Here is an 18,650-nt window from a genome sequence, read left to right as displayed (position 1 = left end):
AAAGAAGAAGCTAAAATGATTCAAAATGGGCAAAATAAAGCTATATCTGATGATTGCAACAAGTGTGTGTAGCGATGGGAGAAAAATTATTTGACGAAAAAGAAGAAGAAAAAGAAGAAGAAGAATGATTGGATAAAGTGCATCGACCTCAACAAGTGGCTGCATGAATAGTATTCAGTGTATAAGAATTTGTGTAATGATTGTGGACGAGGGAGAGTAAGGCAAAACATACCCAAAAAGGACTGAGGAATAAATCATCAAGGTTAAATAATTAATTTATTCATTAATGACAAATGATTAATAGATAGGTCAATGTAAATAGGGTAAATAAATGTATTAAAGTTGTAGTCATAGTTTACTTCAAAATTTCTTCCCCCCTCCGGACACTACAGGAGAGATGGAGCAAATGACACACCTTGAAACAAAAGAGCTCTTTCAATAATCTACTTACATTAAGATAATTTCCTTCATAAGGCAGTGAAGAGAGATACAAGCAATGACGTCTAACATAAAAGTAAGTTAGTTGAAATCTTGGCGAAGATTTGCTGTACGATCATTACAAAATCCGTGTCACTCTCCCCTACTTACTTTATAGAAAATTTAATTTGCAATACCATATGCATTTGTATCATAAGAGCAATAATAATGGAGATATTCACGAATTTCTATTTTTAATACTTAGTATCAGCATCGCTGATGTGAAAACGTCGTTCAGTCGTCGACATGAAAAAGTGACTGACGATGGTACTGGTTGTCGTGATTGTTTTATTATCTGCAAAACCCCATGGTGGCTAGCCTCTATTGATCAGGAATGTAATATATATTGGACATCTTCCCATAACACTTGTACGCTGCCACAAGGACAAAGAGTAGCTTACCCGATAAATATTATTCCACAATGTTTTAATACTTATATCAAAAAAGGGTAGCTTCAAGGTGGTTGTTATGGTCCAGAGGTGTGGTTCCTGAAGATAGCTGTCGACCCCTTTAATGCGGCTGTCACAATTGAGTGGTGAAGGTCAGCATAAATCTTATCAAGAAGTCCACGAGTAGCCGAAGAATTGTCCCTCGAGCACCGATCATGAGACCAGTGATGCTAAATTCACCTTTTCATTCCCAAGCTTGTTCAAGTCCCATCCCATGTTTTTCTAAATGTTTTGACAATGGCTGGAAAAGACTAATAAATTATTTTCTTGACACGACGTAAGTCCAAAAGCCTATACAGTATCAAAACTAATAAATTGTTTATATTTACAATGTTCATTTACAGTTAATTTAAGAAAGTTACGACAAATCGCCGAGGGATACTACGGGATTGTGGGATTAAGGGTAGATTATTAAAAGCAATCAAAGACATGTATGTTGATGAAATGAAATGAAATGAAATGAAATGAAATGAAATGAAATGAAATGAAATGAAATGAAATGTCGTATGGCTTTTAGTGCCGGAATATCCCAGGACGGGTTCGGCTCGCCAGGTGCAGGTCTTTCTATTTGACTCCCGTAGGTGACCTGCGCGTCATGATGAGGATGAAATGATGATGAATATAACACATACATCCAGCCTCCGTGCCGTAGGAATTAACCAATTAAGGTTAAAATCCCCGACCCGCCGGGAATCGAACCCGGGACCGTCTGAACCGAAGGCCAATACGCTGACCGTTCAGCCAACGAGTCGGACGTGTATGTTGATAATTGGACTGCAGTACGAATTGATGGTAGAATGAGTTGTTTGTTACAGGGGTTAGATAAGACAGTAATCATCACCTCTGTTGTTCGTAGTTTACACGGATCACCTTCTGAAGGTTAGAAAGTGACACGGAGGTATTCAGCTTTTCTTTTCAATTTGCTTTACGTCGCACCGACACAGATAGGTCCTATGGCGACGATGGGATAGGAAAGGCCTAGGAGTGGGAAGGAAGCGGCCGTTGCCTTAATTAAGATACAGCCATTTGCCTGGTGTGAAAATGGGAAACCATGGAAAACCATCTTCAGGGCTGCCGACAGTGGGGTTTGAACCCACTATCTCCCGATTAAGAATGCGTCACTATCAGTGTCTACATTTGTATTAGTTTCATCTAAAGTGACAAAGATTTCTTCCTCGCCAAAAGCCACACTTTCTCGTTGACTGTCCGCCATAGTAACTGGATATATCCTTTCACCATAAAAGAAAACATCCACTGACAAACCGTAATCTAGGAAGTAAAAGATCATAAAAGAAAATACTTACCTGATAGAGTACAAGGCTCATATGGCATTGATCAAACAGACCTAGGTGCGCTATAAGCAGACAAGAAGTTATTTACTACAGTGCTTGGGTGAATACCCACTTGTGAATGGGATGAAGAAGTAGGCAGATACTGATAACTGGGGGCCCTTAGTGTCAACAACTTAAAATGTAAAACCCACTATAAGATCACTTCTAATCTTATCCACACCCTACAAGTTAATGACTAAGCGTACAACTAGGAGAGAGCGCGATATTTGAAAACAGAGATAAATATTGGTGTAGAAGGGAGAAAGGTTCATTACCACTTTGAAAGCAATTGCTTTTAACGCCATACAACTTAAACATACAAAACAAATATCACATACACATTTATTTTTTAATAGTGAGTCCTCACAATATGCCTACAAAACGTCGAAAAAATCACTATATTAAATTAATTGTACATGAAAACGTATGAATAGTATAAAGTTTCGTATTCATTCGATTCGATTCGTAGAAGTCCTCCAAGCCATTCTTCAATTGTTAAGATGCTTCTCATCTGCACCTTGAAACAATCGAAGTGCAGTTCATTAAGAAAACAAATCAGAAAGCTTTTATATTCAACATCTCTCTTCAGCAACGTCAGTAAACTTTTCAAGTGGTAACAATAAAACTGGCGGAGAAGATGTAGTTCATATCGACGGTCGTTGGTTCGTGTGGGCGGAAGGCGATGCCGGCGCCGCACCCGCGGACGAAGGACTCACATCCGTCGACAACTTGTTCTTATTCATCTCCTTCGCCTTCTTCTTCTCCTTAGCTTTCTCTCTGCCGGATCTCCAGAATTCTTCGAACTTCGTGTTGAGATCGATTTCGGATTTGCTGGCCGCACCAGCGGTCGGTTCTGTGGGTCCTTCGTCCAAATTCTCCTCGTCCACTTCCTGAAACACAACAAGAATCCTTTGTAGTGTGACAGGTATATAGAATGTATCAGGAAAAAAAGAAAAACCAGTCTTCAGCACTATTAATTTTACTAATCGTTATACAACAATCAAAGTAAATGAACAACTGGAACATATGCTTTACACATTCTTTAAATGCAGAGAAATCCAATTTCTATGTCCTAGTCAGGAAGGAATCGGTTAGGATAATTAACAATGGTGCAAGGAAAAGCAATTAGGTACGAAAGGAACAGTGAACTTTAATTATTTTCTCATAAATAGTTTTTCTAAAATCTTGTAATGTAAAAGCTTTTTCACAAATCTTACACATATAAGCGAATTGATTTGGGGAAACATACATTCTTGGGAATCTCAGGACTGGCTCAAGTGAGTTCATATTGCTCTCTATGATTATAGTTCGTAAAAATAAATATTTCAATCTCTTTTTAGCATACGAATTTTACGACGAACTAAAATATCTTCCCTTGAATTATATTCAATGTACGTTGTGTCACATTAATGAATATTTCACCATCACAGTACCGAATAAAAAATAATTTTATTGGTTTTGTGTGCCACTAACTATTTCTACGGATTTTGGAGGCATAAAAGTGCCGAAACTTTCTCCCGCAGGAGTTCTCTTACTTGCCGATAAATTTACTGATACAAAGGTTGGCGTATTTGAGCACACTTAAATACCAATGGGCTTAATTACTGAATCCGCCAACCTGCGCTTAAAAAGGCAACGCTCTACTGTCTGGCCCACTCAGCTTGGTCATCATGTTTTCCATATTTACTATATATACAAAAGAGAATGAGAATAACATTAATTCAAATATACGCCAATGACGTCACTGGAAGAAAGAATTCCTAAAACTTCCGTATGAGTCGTCTTAGCATATGCGTGCGAAATCTGGACTTATGGAAAGTGGGCCAAAAGCAGACTTGAGGCAGCTAAGTTACTCTGAAATCGTTTAATAAGATGTATCCACAATACCGTTATGATCCAGTTTTCTTGTATTTTCCCGGCTAAACAACAAGAATAAACAACAAGATGTTTATATTCCGGTTATACTAGATCATTTTTCATTTAAGAATTACACAATCCTTGTCTATAAAATAAAATAGAAACAAAATGTAGCAATTAATTAGCGTAGAATGCTCCCTTACACTTGAGCTATAAACTCGGTATCAATAAGGTCACAATATGTCATTATTATCTTACATCAGTATCACTCTTTGGATGAATCTGTTTCTTCAAAGTCATTTGGTACAATTTCATCTGAACTCCCCGCCCTAATATTGGCAGCTTCTTCATCATTATCACACACATCAGCCTCCTCTAGGCCAGCGGCATACCACCCAGTTCCTCACACTTTGCAATCTTGTAAAACTAGTAGCATAGGGCTGTATAGTTCAAAGAATATCAAGCTTATACAGTATAGCTAGAACAAGCATTACAGTACTGGTCTGCTATCTGTTGGCATAATTAAACACTACTTGCACAGACACTGACACACAGGCATAAGGATAGGGATAGAAATATCTCAGTTTTCACCAAAATGTGGTCCCGAGCCCTCCAAGCTAAACAGAATATTTGATCTTGGGTCAGTTTTACTCACGGGGTTTATTTTTTCGAAATATAACATACAGACACTCACATTACATTTCTGGCATGCTGTTCTTCCAAATAAAGAACTGTGGATAACTACAGTTATTCAAACCAACAAACTCTTCGTAGGCCCGGCTAGTTCAGACTAGACACCAGGGTGTTACTCTACATAGTGTCAGGAACACCTGACCACGAACCTACTACGCTGGCATAGCAGGGAGAGAGGTGAAACTCCCATGTGGCGCGACCCAGGTGGCCCTAACAGGCTTGCCGACGGACTTCAGCTAAATAAAATAGTTCTCGCGAACCGAACACACATCCCCCTGTGCGTGGGGAACGCAGGCGAAGAATACACCCACGATATGCCTTGCCTGTCGTAAAAGGCGACTAAAAGGGGTGATCAAGGATGATCGAAATACAGTAGAACCATGAGACTACTTATAATTATTACCACCACGCGGGGAACACCATAGATCGCTTTTACTTGCGCTTAGTACCACTATAGTAATACCACACAATAGGTTTGTGATTAGTAACGACAGTATGTTAATCAGGGCGAGTTTTACAGTACCTGTAATTAGTACCGCTCTATGAGCGACACCATGGGTCTGCCCTGCCTATGATTAGTACCCACTATGTGAGGAACACCACGGAATAGTACGAGTCCCTGTGATTAGTACACCTATGTGAGGAACACCATAGGTGTACGTTGCCTGTAAATGGCGCCGCAATGTGAGGAACACCATAGGTCTGTGTTACATGTGCGCATTACATTACCTGTGAGTAGTACCATAATGTGTGGAATACCACGGGTCTACGCTACTTTTGATTAGTACCGCGCATGACAAATACCGTGGTTGTACTTTTAAAGCGATCAGTGCCATTATGAGAGGCCGATGACCTGGATTTTGGACCCCTTTAGACTACAAGCATCCTCGATTCAGGATTGCGCTTTAGAAGCAGTCCCTCGATCAGTAATACTATTGTTTTATGCTAGTTTCTGGGAATGTGGGGCGTTGCGGGTCGGATCCACTGATTGCTTTAAATTCACATCCATCCATTCATTCTTCGTCATCATATATTCTGGTTAGTGGATGATTTTGGACTTTTGAATTGTCATTACATTTCGTCTCATTTTGTACCATTAAGAGCCGATGACCTAGACGTTAGTCCCCTTTAATCAACAAATATCATCACCAGGAACACCTGAAATTCATGTTGATAAGAAATTGTCAAAATGAACATCAAAACTGACAATGCACAGTTAAACAAGTTAAATATTTCTAGCTCGAAAAATATAAAGCTAATAGAGTACCAGTAAAGCTAGAACAAGCCTTACAGTATTGGTCTGCTACTTGGAAAGCACGATCACAGAGTATAATACTCGTAGATGTATGGTAGAAGCGAAGAGAAGAATAGTTTTGGTGAAATATACTGAACATTCCTGCCCGACCCGTTGGCTGAATGATCAACGTACTGGTCTTTGGTTCAGAGGGTCCTGGGTTCAATTCCCGGCCGGGTAGGGGATTTTAACCTTCATTGGTTAATTCCAGTGGCCCACGGGCTGGGTGTTTGTGCTGTCCCCAACATCTCTGCAGCTCACACACCACACATAACACTATCCTCCACACAATAACACGCAGGTACCTACACATGGCAGATGCCGCCCACCGTCATCGGAGGGTCTGCCTTACAAGGGCTGCACTCGGCTAGAAATAGCCACACGAAATTATAAATTATATTATATTGTACTTTCCTGGCTAAGAAGCAAGCAAATCAGTGTGGATACCAGATAAGCTTTCGCAAAATCATTCGTGTGGAGCTACTCTGCTGTATGGAAGTGAAAGTTAGAGCAGAATCGTCTCGAAGCGACAGAGAAGTGAATGTAGAGGAAGATGAAAGGAACCAGCGGACATAAGCAACAACGAATGAAGAAGTATTATAGGAATTTGGAGAGGAAAATAATTTAATAAGACAAATAGCGGTAAGGAAAATTAAATTAATAGGACACTAGCACAATGTACCCGCCGTTGACGGGTGATAGTAGGCGGCGTCACTAATTTCCGTTTTTACTTATCTTTCAAGCCGCAACCTCCGCACACTCTCGTGTGCAGCCTAAATGAACAGGATCTAGCAAGAACCGGCCAAATATCCAGCCGAATAGCGCTCGGCTGGCGGGTGATCTGGAACGCGTGCTTTAAAGGTATAAAAAGCCGAATTTTCTGAAGAACCGTTAGAGTTATAAAGAAAATGAATATGGCCTCATTTGTAGAAAATAGAATTTTAAATCCATGCACTCAACTTTATTTGATGACTAGCTGATGTACCGGTGCTTCGCTACGGGATTCTCAGAAAGACTGACTTTGTGGTTATCCTAACTGAAGTCAACATAGGTCATTACAAAAACGTCAGTAGAAATGTAGCTATTAAAAGCAATGTCATCACATAAAATACTCAAACAAATGAGAAACTGCACATTTTCTCACTTTTAACGAACAGTACTACGGTGCCGATCTAACAATCCAAAGTTCCAGAGCTGGAATGACTAGGCCGCAGACAGCCGTGAACACTTCTCTATCCCGTTAAACATGCACACTTCTCATTCCTATCAGTGCCTCAGAGTAGGGATTGAATAGCTCGAATGCTATGATGAACCAATGTGTTACGTACCAGTAGTATTGGAAAATTTATGAAACAGAGGAATGGCATGCTAAAGAAGAAAGTTACCTAACGTCCCAGCTACTTCCCGCCAATATTTAGGCAGACTGTTACACTCGTAAGACTGGGCGAGTTAGCCGTGTGGTTAGGGGCGCGCAGCTGTGAGCTTGCATCCGGGAGATAGTGGATTCGAACCCCACTATCGGCAGCCCTGAAGATGTTGTTCCGTGGATTCCCTCCCATTTTCATACCAGGCAAATGCTGGAGCTGTACCTTAATTAAGGCCAAGGCCGCTTCCTTCACACCCATAGTCCTTTCCTATCCCATCGTCGCCATAACATCTATCTGTGTCGGTACGACGTAAGGCAATTTTTTTTTAAATACTCGGTACGCAGCAGTAATCCTATCTATCGGAGATACGTGGCAGCAGAAGACAAAGCACATCACAACAAACAATGATCAATGTATTGTTATTGTTGATCAATTTTATGAACTTCCTATATTGTAGGCCTTCACATTTAGTTTTCCTTCGACTCTGTGATATTAGGGCGTCTTATAAAATTATTTATAACGTATACTGTAGTTCCTTATTCTCCGACTTTACATACCGATTTTCATTAAATCCTGTCTACCCATTTTTCTCGTGACTCGGTGCTGATAAGGACTTAGTAACAAAAATCCAAATTCATAAATATCTCTGATCATAGCCGGTAAGTTATGTAGTATTTATCAATACGACCGCTAAGAACATAATTATTTGGGAATTACATTTTAGGCCTAACCCTAAACTACCATTTCATTCAGCGTGAATAAAATTATTTATGGCCTAGATTATAGCGACTTATTCCCCGACTTTGCAAACCGATTTTCATTAAGATAGGACCATTAATAACATAAATATTTGAGAATTCCATTGTAGGCCTTCCCCTAAACTATCATTTTTCTCAGCGTGAATACAATTATTTAAGGCCTAGATTGTAGCGACTTATTCCTCGACTTGCCCTGCCGATTTTCTTTAAGATAGCCATTAATAACAAATATTTGAGAATTAAATTTTAGGCCTTCCCCTAAACTACCATTTCACTCAGCGTGAGTAAAATTATTTACGGCCTAGATTATAGTGACTTATTCCTCAACTTTTTATACCGATCATTAAGATATGACCACTAATAACATAAATATTTGAAAATTAAATGTTAGGCCTTCCCCTAAACTACCAATTCAGTCAGCGTGAATAAAATTATTTATGGCCTAGATTGCAGCGACTTATTACCCGCCTTTGTATACCGATTTTCATTAAATTCTCTTCAGCCGTTTTCTCGTGATGCGTGTACATACATACATACAGACAGATAGACAGACAGAAATTACGGAAAAGTAAAAAAGTACATTTCCTTGTTACTGTGGTAACGACTGATACAGAAATACCATCCTTTTGAAATTCTGAGCAATGTACAGACAAAACTCTTATTTTATACTAGCTGATGTACCCATGCTTCACCACGGGATTCTCAGAAAGACTGACTTTGTGGTTTTCCTAACTGAAGTCAACATAGGCCATTACAACACTGTCAGTAGGAAAGTAGCGATTAAAAGCAATGCTATCACACAAAATACTCGTTCAAATGAAAAAATGCACATTTTCTCACTTTTAACGAACAGTACTACGGTGCCGATCTAACAGTCCAAAGTTCCAGAGCTGGAATGAACAGGCCGCAGACAGCCGTGAACACTACTCTGCCATTATTCCGTTAAATAGGCATACTTCCCATTCCAATCAGTGCCTCAGAGTAGGGATTGAATAGCTATAATGCTATGATGAACCAGTGTGATACGCGCCAGTAGTACCGGAAAATTTATGAAACAGAGGAATGGCATGCTAAAGAACAATGTTATCTAACTCCCCAGCTACTTCCCGCCAATATTTAGGTAGACTATTGCACTTGTAAGACTGGGCGAGTTGGCAGTGTGGTTAGGAGCGCGCAGCTGTGAGCTTGCATCCGGGAGATAATGGATTCGAACCCCACTATCGGCAGCTCTGAAGATGTTATTCCGTGGATTCCCATTTCACACCAGGAAAATTCTGGGGCTGTACCTTGATTAAGACCACGACCGCTTCCTTTACACTCATAGCCCTTTCCTATCCCACCGTCGCCATAAGACCTAACTGTGTCGGTGCGACGTAAGGCAAATTTTTAAAAAATACTCTGTATGCAGCAGTAATCCTATCTACCGGGTATGAATGCCAACAGAAGACAAAGCACATCACAACAAACAATGGTCAATGTAATGTTATTGTTGATCAGTTTTATGAGCTGTCTATGTTGTAGGCCTTCACATTTAGTTTTCTTTCGGCTCTGTGATATTAGGGCGTCTTATAAAATTATTTATAACGTATACTGTAGTTCCTTATTCTCCGACTTTACATACTGATTTTCATTAAATCCTGTCTACCCATTTTTCTCGTGACTCGGTGCTGATAAGGACTTAGTAACAAAAATCCAAATTCATAAATATCTCTGATCATAGCCGGTAAGTTATGTAGTATTTATCAATACGACCGCTAAGAACATAATTATTTGGGAATTACATTTTAGGCCTAACCCTAAACTACCATTTCATTCAGCGTGAATAAAATTATTTATGGCCTAGATTATAGCAACTTGTTCCCCGATTTTGCATACCGATTTTCATTAAGATAGGGCCACTAATAACATAATATTTGAGAATTCCATTGTAGTCCTTCTCCTAAACTATCATTTCTCTCACCGTGAATACAATTATTTATGTCCTAGATTGTAGCGACTTATTCCTCGACTTCCTCTATCGATTTTCGTTGAGATACGACCCTTAATAGCGAATATTCGAGAATTAACTTTTAGGCCTTCTACTAAACTACCACTTCACTCAGCGTGGGTAAAATTATTTATGGCCTAGATTGTAGCGACTTATTACCCGACTTTTTATACTGATTTTGATTAAGATATGACCACTAATAACATAAATATATGATAATTAAATTTTAGGCCTTCCCCTAAACTACCTTTTCAGTCAGCGTGAATATAATTATTTATGGCCTAGATTGTAGCGACTTATTACTCGACTTTGTATACCGATTTTCATTAAATTCTCTTCAGCCGTTTTCTCGTGATGCGTGTACATACATACATACATACATATATACAGACAGACAGAAATTACGGAAAAGTAAAAAGTGTATTTCTTTGTTACTGTGGGCACAACTGATACAGAAATACCATCCTTTTTTAAATTCTGAGCAATGTACAGACAAAAACTTATTTTATACATATAAATATATAGATGGAACATCATTTGTCCATTATTTCAAGTTTTAGCGAATAAAACAGCAAATTCCTGCACATGAATGACCACCATTTATAAAAGGTTAATTAATTAAAATTTTTAATAGACTTGCATTTGAACTGAATACCTAAGATACATTCATACCAAATTTCAGCTCAATTGATCCAGTTTAGGCGTGATTCTGCGAGAAACGAAGAGACACCGTCTCATTGTTTTAGCTAGTGGTTTAACGTTGCGCTAACACATCAAAGGTTTTCGGCGACGCCAGGATGGCAAAGAGCTAGGAAAGGGAGGTAACGGCCGTGGCCTTATTTAAGGTACAGCCCTCAACATTTTAAACTGTTACGTGACTTTTAAAAATAATTTCGCAAACATTCTATTTTTAGGACATCGAGCTAATTGGCCGCGCGTGTTAACGCGCTAAGGCTATGGAGCTAGGCTCTGAATTCGGGAGACGAGTGGGTTCGAAACCCAGCGTCGGTTGTTCTCAGAATGGATTCTGTGTGGTTTCCCATTTTCACTCCCAGGCAAATGACCGGGGCAGTTAGTATCCATAGGCCACAGCCGATATTTTTCACCTCCTTCCTCAATGCCATTCGTTTTCATTAGCTTCATTGGCTCCTCAACCGAGGTTGGTGACAGGAAGGACATCCTGGTGTAAAACATGCCATATCATTTCACCTTACCTCATCCCCAACCCCGTGTCAGAGACGGGACCAAGCGGTAGAAAAACATTTTCAGGTCAATATTTTGAAACAAAGCATAGCAAATGTACCCCTCGTTTAGGTCCACACTTCTTATAATTAAATCAGCAAAAGCTGAGCCTAACCATCGTCGTCTTACCCTTCAAGGCCTAGTACATTATATTCCAAGTTTATCCTTCTCAATTCACCTCTAATGACCTCATCAACGAAGCCATCACAGCCTTTTCCTCTTCATTTCGAGTACCTTCTTGACATTCTTTCCACCTGTTTGCATTCGCAATTCTCGCTACTTTCGTATCTGTTACTTCTGACTTATGTATAAGACATCCTGAGTCCATCCAACGTCCACTCCCATACAGTAAAATCGGTCTGAAAACAAATCGAAGTAAAGATAGTTTCATCCGATAGTCCGGCAGTCTCTTCTTTGCGAAAGGAAATTGGGTATATTTGGAATATGTTGATACCAAGCACATACGTCTAGAATTTAAAATAACCTTAATTAAAAGGATTAAAGAATGATACATAAAAACTTAACGGATTTGGCTTATCTTTTTATATACCATATCCAAGTTTACTGCACTACTACTACTACGGTTTGAATTTCAAACTCCTGTTGGGTATTAAAATGATAAACTGGAAATATAACGAAAGCAGTAAACTTAAATTTCATTTTCACAGACTTTTGAATAGCTTTGTAGCTTTTAGCGCTCTTGAGTCACCCTGTTGGAAATGTGACGTCTATTGGGAACGATAATTTACAAAGGAATATGTTTCTTGCCGTAAACCTCTGCAGAGACCAACGCATTTTCGGCAAACCACAGACTATCAATATGTCGGCTGACTCCTTCATATCAACAAACTTATGCCGTTGCTATGATCACGTAACCATGGTAACTGGTCTGGGAGTAAACTATTACGCACCGAGCTCGATAGCTGCAGTCGCTTAAGTGCGGCCAGTATCCAGTATTCGGGAGATAGTGGGTTCGAACCCCACTGTCGGCAGCCCTGAAGATGGTTTTCCGTGGTTTCCCCATTTTCACTCCAGGTAAATGCTGGGGCTGTACCTTAATTAAGGCCACGGATGCTTCCTTCCCACTCCTAGCCCTTTCCTGTCCATCGTCGCCGTAAGACCTATCTGAGTCGGTGCGATGTAAAGCAACTTGCAAAAAAAAAAAAAAAAAAAAAAAAAAAAAAAAAAAAAAAAAACCTATTACGCAAATAATTTCGGTAACATTAAAATCTGAGGTTTATATTTTGACATAAAACATAGTTAGCCATATGACAGATCCCTGTGACAATATTTGTGCAAAATTTCAGGACCAGCGGTTTACACGTGATGTTTCGGAAGGCAGGCGGACAGATAAGACAAGCAGACGGAGAGTCAAACATCATTTCACTTGAATATATAGAGATAACCTGAAGCACAACACCATGATCAAGAATATTGTGCAGCTGTGAGCTTGCATTCGGGAGATAGTGGGTTCGAACCCCACTGTCGACAGCCCTGAATATGGTTACCCATGGTTTCCCAATTATCAAACCAGGCAAATGCTGCGGCTGTACCCTAATTAAGGCCACGGCCGCATCTTTCTCACTCCTAGCCCTTTCCTATCCCATCGTTGCCATAAGACCTGTTTGTGTCAGTGCGACATAAAGCAAATTGTAAAAAAAAAAAAAAAAAAAAATCGTGGAGGGCAAGGGGCAAGGGAAGAAGGGAAGACCTCGGAAATCCTACCTCACTGATATACAAAGAAGAATGGGATGCAAGAACTATGTCACATTAAAGAAGACAGCTGATGATAGACAGAAATGGTTGTATAGACAAAACGTTGCTTTTAAAACATGATGGGTGCTAATGGGTATGAAACAACCCAACACAATGATAGCTAACAGTCGAAAGCCGACTGTCGGCAGCCCTGAAAATGGTTTTCAGTGGTTTCCCATTTTCACACCAGACAAATGCTAGGGCTGTGCCTTAATTAAGGCCACGGCCGCTTCCTTCCCACTCCTAGCTCTTTCCTGTCCCATCGTCGCCGTAAGACCTATCTGTGTCGGTGCGACGTAAAACAACTAGCAAAAAAAGAAAAACCAGTCGAAAGTTGATTCGTATTTTAAAGTTAACTTAGTTATTCTTCAAACAGTCGTTCACGTATTTCCCATTTACCTTCTATATATGACAGTGTGATAGCAACTACTTTCAGGATGGTGAGTAAGAACTGGGGTTTCACGTCCCAAAGAGAGGCACAGAACCAACTTAACGGCCACATAAACACACGCACACGCATCACTTCAAGAATGCTGTTACACACGAGGAAGGAATGCGTGCGGCTGGAGTCAGAGACAAGGGTTAAACCACAAACAAAAATATATTGTTGACAAAGAGATTATTCTTGGTGACACCATTTCGAGGAAAAACGGAAGGAGACGTTCTCAGAGCTCAACGAGAGATTAAAACTGGTTTAAAATATCTATACTAACAATTACTATTGTAGTAGTAGTAGTAGTAGTAGTAGTAGTAGTAGTAGTAGTAGTAGTAGTAGTAGTAGTAGTAGTAATTGCTGTTGTTGTTGTTGTTGTTGTTTGAATCATCAGTCCACAGAATAGTTTGATGCAGCGCTCCATGCCATCATATCCTGTGCTAAACTTTCATTTCTATGTAACTGCTGCATTCTACATCTGCTCGAATCTGCTTTTCATATTCATACCTTGGTCTACCCCTACCGTTCATACCCTCTACACTTCCCTCAAGCACCAACTGAACAAGTCCTGTATGTCTTAAGATGTGTCCTATTCTTCTTCTTCTTCTTCTTCTTGCGTTACGGCCTCTGTAGGACCACGGACAGCTCCTTCATGGATTGCATTTTCTTCTTCTCCTCCCAGAACCTCTTCATCCTTTCTCTTCTTCTCTCCCGCTCTTCTTCCGAGATATTCAGTATCCTCTTCTCTTGTCTACTCCACTGGTGACTCTCAATCCTTTTCCTGTATCCATCCCTATCATTGATCTCTGGCATATTAGTCGGTATGTACTTGCTTCTCCAATTTTCCTTTTCTTCCACCTTGATCCCCAATTCCGACCAATCTTTCCGGAGTTCAACTACCCACTTGGTTCCTGTCTTTCCTCGTGACCTCGCTATTGTTTCCCATACTCTTTTCGTCATTCTATCCATATCCACCCTGATTACATGTCCCGCAAACCTTGCTCTTTTCAGTCTGATTTCTTCTTAGATTGTCCTCATGTTCCGGTATAGTTCTTCCCTGGGTCTCCTCATCCATCTCTCACCTCCTCTCTTAGGGCCTAGTATTTTCCTCAATATTTTTCTCTCCTCTTTCTCTAGTTGTTCCCCACCATTTCTTCCTAGTGCTATTGGCTCAGCAGCATATAATACAGCATTTCTCACCGTTGCCTTGTAATGTCTCGTCAAATTTGGCCACATCAATCTCCTCTCACCAATTCGAATCAGTATCTCTTCATTCGTGATTCGATCTATCCATTTCACCATCGGCATGCTTCTATAACACCACATTTCAAAATCTTCTATTCTCTTTCTTTCTGAACTACTTATCGCCCATGTCTCACTTCCATACAATGCCACGCTCCAGATGAAAGTCTTCAAAAAAAAATATTTCTATTAATATTATGAAAATTAAATCCAGTGGAAAGTAGGTTTCGAACAAATTATGTGATATTTCTGTAAGTCAGAAAACTAGTCTATATATTTCGCTGCGACATTTAAAATTCAATACTTCGCTGTAGCACTTGCATTTCTCGCGATCTATTAAATCAGGATACTTAAAGGACTTGGAGGCAGTCGGTGATTTTTCTTTTTACCTTGGTTCAGCCATCAGTGAAACTGAGATAAGGGGTCCTAGGTTGAGCAGCCATGGTTAAACACAATAAGATATGGCAGAACCAGGCAATATCAAGAACTACGATGATGCGTCAGATTTAATCTGCTGGTGTTCTCCGTCTTATTGCACGGCTGAGAGACCTGGGCCGTCAAGAAAGCTAAAGGCAAGAGTCGAACTGATGACTTCGAAATGCAGTGTTGGCACAACATGCTACCTACAATTACCATGGAAGGAGAGAAGAACAAATTCCTCCGTCATAGAATTAAACATCATGGAGTCCGGCCCCGCAGTGTAGGGGGCAACGGGTCCGCCTGTTACCCGGCGGCCCCGGTTTCGATTCCCGGCCGGGTCAGGGGTTTTAAATTCTAAATTATTAATATCCCTAGCCTGGGGACTGGGTATTTGTGTCGTCCTTAACGTTCGTTTCCTCACATTCAACACTTTACACTTCCGCAATTACACTTACACGCAGGTTCCTGTCATGTGGTGAAAGGAGTGGCAAGAGATTTGCAGAGGTCGACGCCACGAAGAAATATCATTTTAAAAAATCATGGAACAAGCTATATTTCCTGATCCTTGGGCATATTTTGAGAAGAGATGAACAGAATTTCAAAAATACTATTTTACAAGGCCAAGAAATTGGCAGGAATAAACATATAGAGGAAAAACAAGTAGATGGTTCGATCAAGCAAAGATCACCCGCCTACGTATCCACCTTGGACTGTGAAGTGCTGAAGACCTCTTTGGATGGCGACGTCTCGTCAGAGAAGCAATATTAAGATAGCCAAGAAGTGAGATCACGAGCATCAGCAATGAGTAGAGCGCCTGACGATGATGGTTACATTTAATAATCACTGCCTTATAATGGGATGAAAGCATAAATGAATCAACCAATGCACTAAATGCAATAGGAAACTTTCAATGATGAAGTGCCCGGCTTCAATGCTAAATGATTAGCATGCTGGCCTTTGGTCCAGTGGGTCCCGGGTTCGATTCCCGGCCGGGTCGTGGATTTTAAATTTCATTGGTTAATTCCGATGGCTCAGGGACTGGATGTGTGTGCCGTTTTCATTATTAGAAGTCATCATAGATAGCGCCCCGTCCTCATAGACGCTCAGGACGCCTATAAGTCATCAACTCGAAAGACTTACACTAGGCCTTTCCGGAGGCCGCAACCATTTTAATGACGAAGCGATGATATGAAGAGGTACACAGGAATTTGCATAAATCAGACTCGAAGAATCTATATATATAAAATAAGAGTTTTGTCTGTACATTGCTCAGAATTTGAAAATAATGGTATTTCTGTATCGGTCATGTCCATAGTAACAACAAAATGCACTTTTTACTTTTCCGTAATGTATGTATGTATGTATGTATGTACACGCATCACGAGAAAACGGTTGAAGAGAATTTAATGAAAATCGGTATGTGAAGTCAGGGGATGAGCCTCTACAATCTAGGCTATAAATCATTTTACTCACGCTGAGTGAAATGGTAGTTTAGGGGAAGGCCTAAAATATAATTCTCAAATATCGTTGTTATTAGTAGTCCTATCTTGGTGAAAACTGGTATGAAAAATCAGGAAATAAGTCGCTATAGTCTGGGGCTGTAAATTATTTTCTTCACGCTGAATGAAATGGTAGTTTAGGGGAAGGCCTAAAATGTAATTCTCAAATATTTCTTATTAGAGGTGTAATCGATGAATGCTACATAACTAGGGTTATATAGTATTAAATTTCCTATTATTCATGTCTTATACATTGTTACCGTACTGGCTATGATCACAAAGATATTCATGATTTTGGATTTTTGTTACTAAGTCCATATCAGCGCCGAGTAACGAGAAAATGGGTAAACAGTATTTAATGAAAATCGGTATGTAAAGCCGGAGAATAAGAAACTACAGTTTATGGTATAAAATATTTTACAAATCAGAGTCGAAAGGAAACTGTGAAGGCCTACAATATAGAAAGCTCATAACATTGATCAACAATAACATTAAATTGACCATTGTTTGTCGTGATGTGCTTTGTGTCTTCTGTTGCCCTTCATCTCCGGTAGATAAGATTACTGCTGCGTACAGAGTACTTTTTATTTCCGTCGCACTGACATAAATAGGTTTTATGGCGACGATGGGATAGGAAAGGGCTAGGAGTGCCTTAGGCCTTAATTAAGGTACAGGCCCAGCATTTGACTGGTGTGAAAGTGGGAAACCACGGAATACCATCATCAGCGCTGCCGACAATGGGGTTCGAATCCACTATCTCTCGGATGAAAGCTCACAGCTGCGCACCGCTAACCACACGGTCAACTCGCCCAGTCGTATAGAGTGTAACAGCCTGTCTGAATATTGATGGGAAGTAGCTGGGGAGTTAGATAACTTTCTTCTTTAGCATGACATTCCCCTGGTTTATAAATTTTCTGATACTACTGGTACGTAACACACTGGATCATCATAGCATTCGGGCTATTCCATCCCTACTCTGAGGCACTGATTGGAATGAACAGTGTGCATATTTAGCGGAATAATGGCAGATGAGTGTTCATGGCAATCTGCGGCCTGGTCATCCCAGCTCTGGAACTTTGGACTATTAGATTGGCACCGCAGTCTAACCGCAGCACTGTTCGTTAAAAGTGATAAAACGCGCGGCTTTCCATTTGATCGAGTATTTTATATGATAGCATTGCTTTTAATCGCTACATTCATACTTACGTTTTTTAATGACCTATGTTGATTTCAGGTTAAGAAAACCACAAAGTCAGTCTTTCTAAGAATTCCGTAGCGAAGCACGGGTACATCAGCTAGTGAAAGAATAAGGTTCAGTAGTCCAGTCTTAGAATGACTGCGGCCATATCAGAAGTCATGACAATGAAGACTTAGCCATTACGGAGGTAGTAAGCGTAGCTTATTTGCAGGTTATGTACCATTTTCGGTGGCAAACTGACAACGGCAGACTTAGTGATATTCTTCCTCTCAAATGAAGCTTTATTTGACACTAGCATGTGCCCGCGGCTTTGCCCGCGTTTATTAATTCAGCCGTTAGATGTTTCTAAATTTTATTTTATTTTATTTTATTTTATTTTATTTTATTTTATTTTATTTTATTTTATTTTATTTTATTTTTAAGGAAGGCCTAAAATTGTAATGAATAGTTCACTTCTCGATTTGACTTGCAGCAGGCAAGTGAGCCCGCCATTTTGATGGAAACTCACCAACTTGGTGTAATCTGTAATCTGTCTGGAAGTAGGAAAGGGGGGCTGCCATTTTAACGAAAACTTCCCAACTCGATTCTCTCCGCGTAGTAGGCAAGTGAGCCTGCCGTTATATCACAAATCCGTAACAAACACTTTAC

At 40.0% G+C, this 18,650-nt stretch overlaps 1 protein-coding gene across 3 annotated transcripts in view; it reads right to left on the bottom strand.

Annotated features, from left to right (window-relative positions):
* Positions 1–2,585: 2,585 nt before the first annotated feature.
* LOC136867336 (uncharacterized) overlaps positions 2,586–18,650 on the bottom strand; it is a 173,582-nt gene continuing 157,517 nt past the window's right edge. For all 3 annotated transcript variants that reach the window (XM_067144499.2, XM_067144500.2, XM_067144501.2), the window contains exon 3: positions 2,586–3,147. In XM_067144499.2, the coding sequence (XP_067000600.2) occupies positions 2,902–3,147 (246 nt within the window). In that variant the 3' untranslated portion in view covers positions 2,586–2,901. The remainder of the gene's footprint in view (positions 3,148–18,650) is intronic.

This window comes from Anabrus simplex, chromosome 3, assembly GCF_040414725.1.
Source record: "Anabrus simplex isolate iqAnaSimp1 chromosome 3, ASM4041472v1, whole genome shotgun sequence".
In the NCBI taxonomy this organism is placed as follows: domain Eukaryota; kingdom Metazoa; phylum Arthropoda; class Insecta; order Orthoptera; family Tettigoniidae; genus Anabrus; species Anabrus simplex.
Note: the sequence above shows the minus strand (reverse complement) of the source record. Positions and strands in the feature narration are given on the sequence as shown.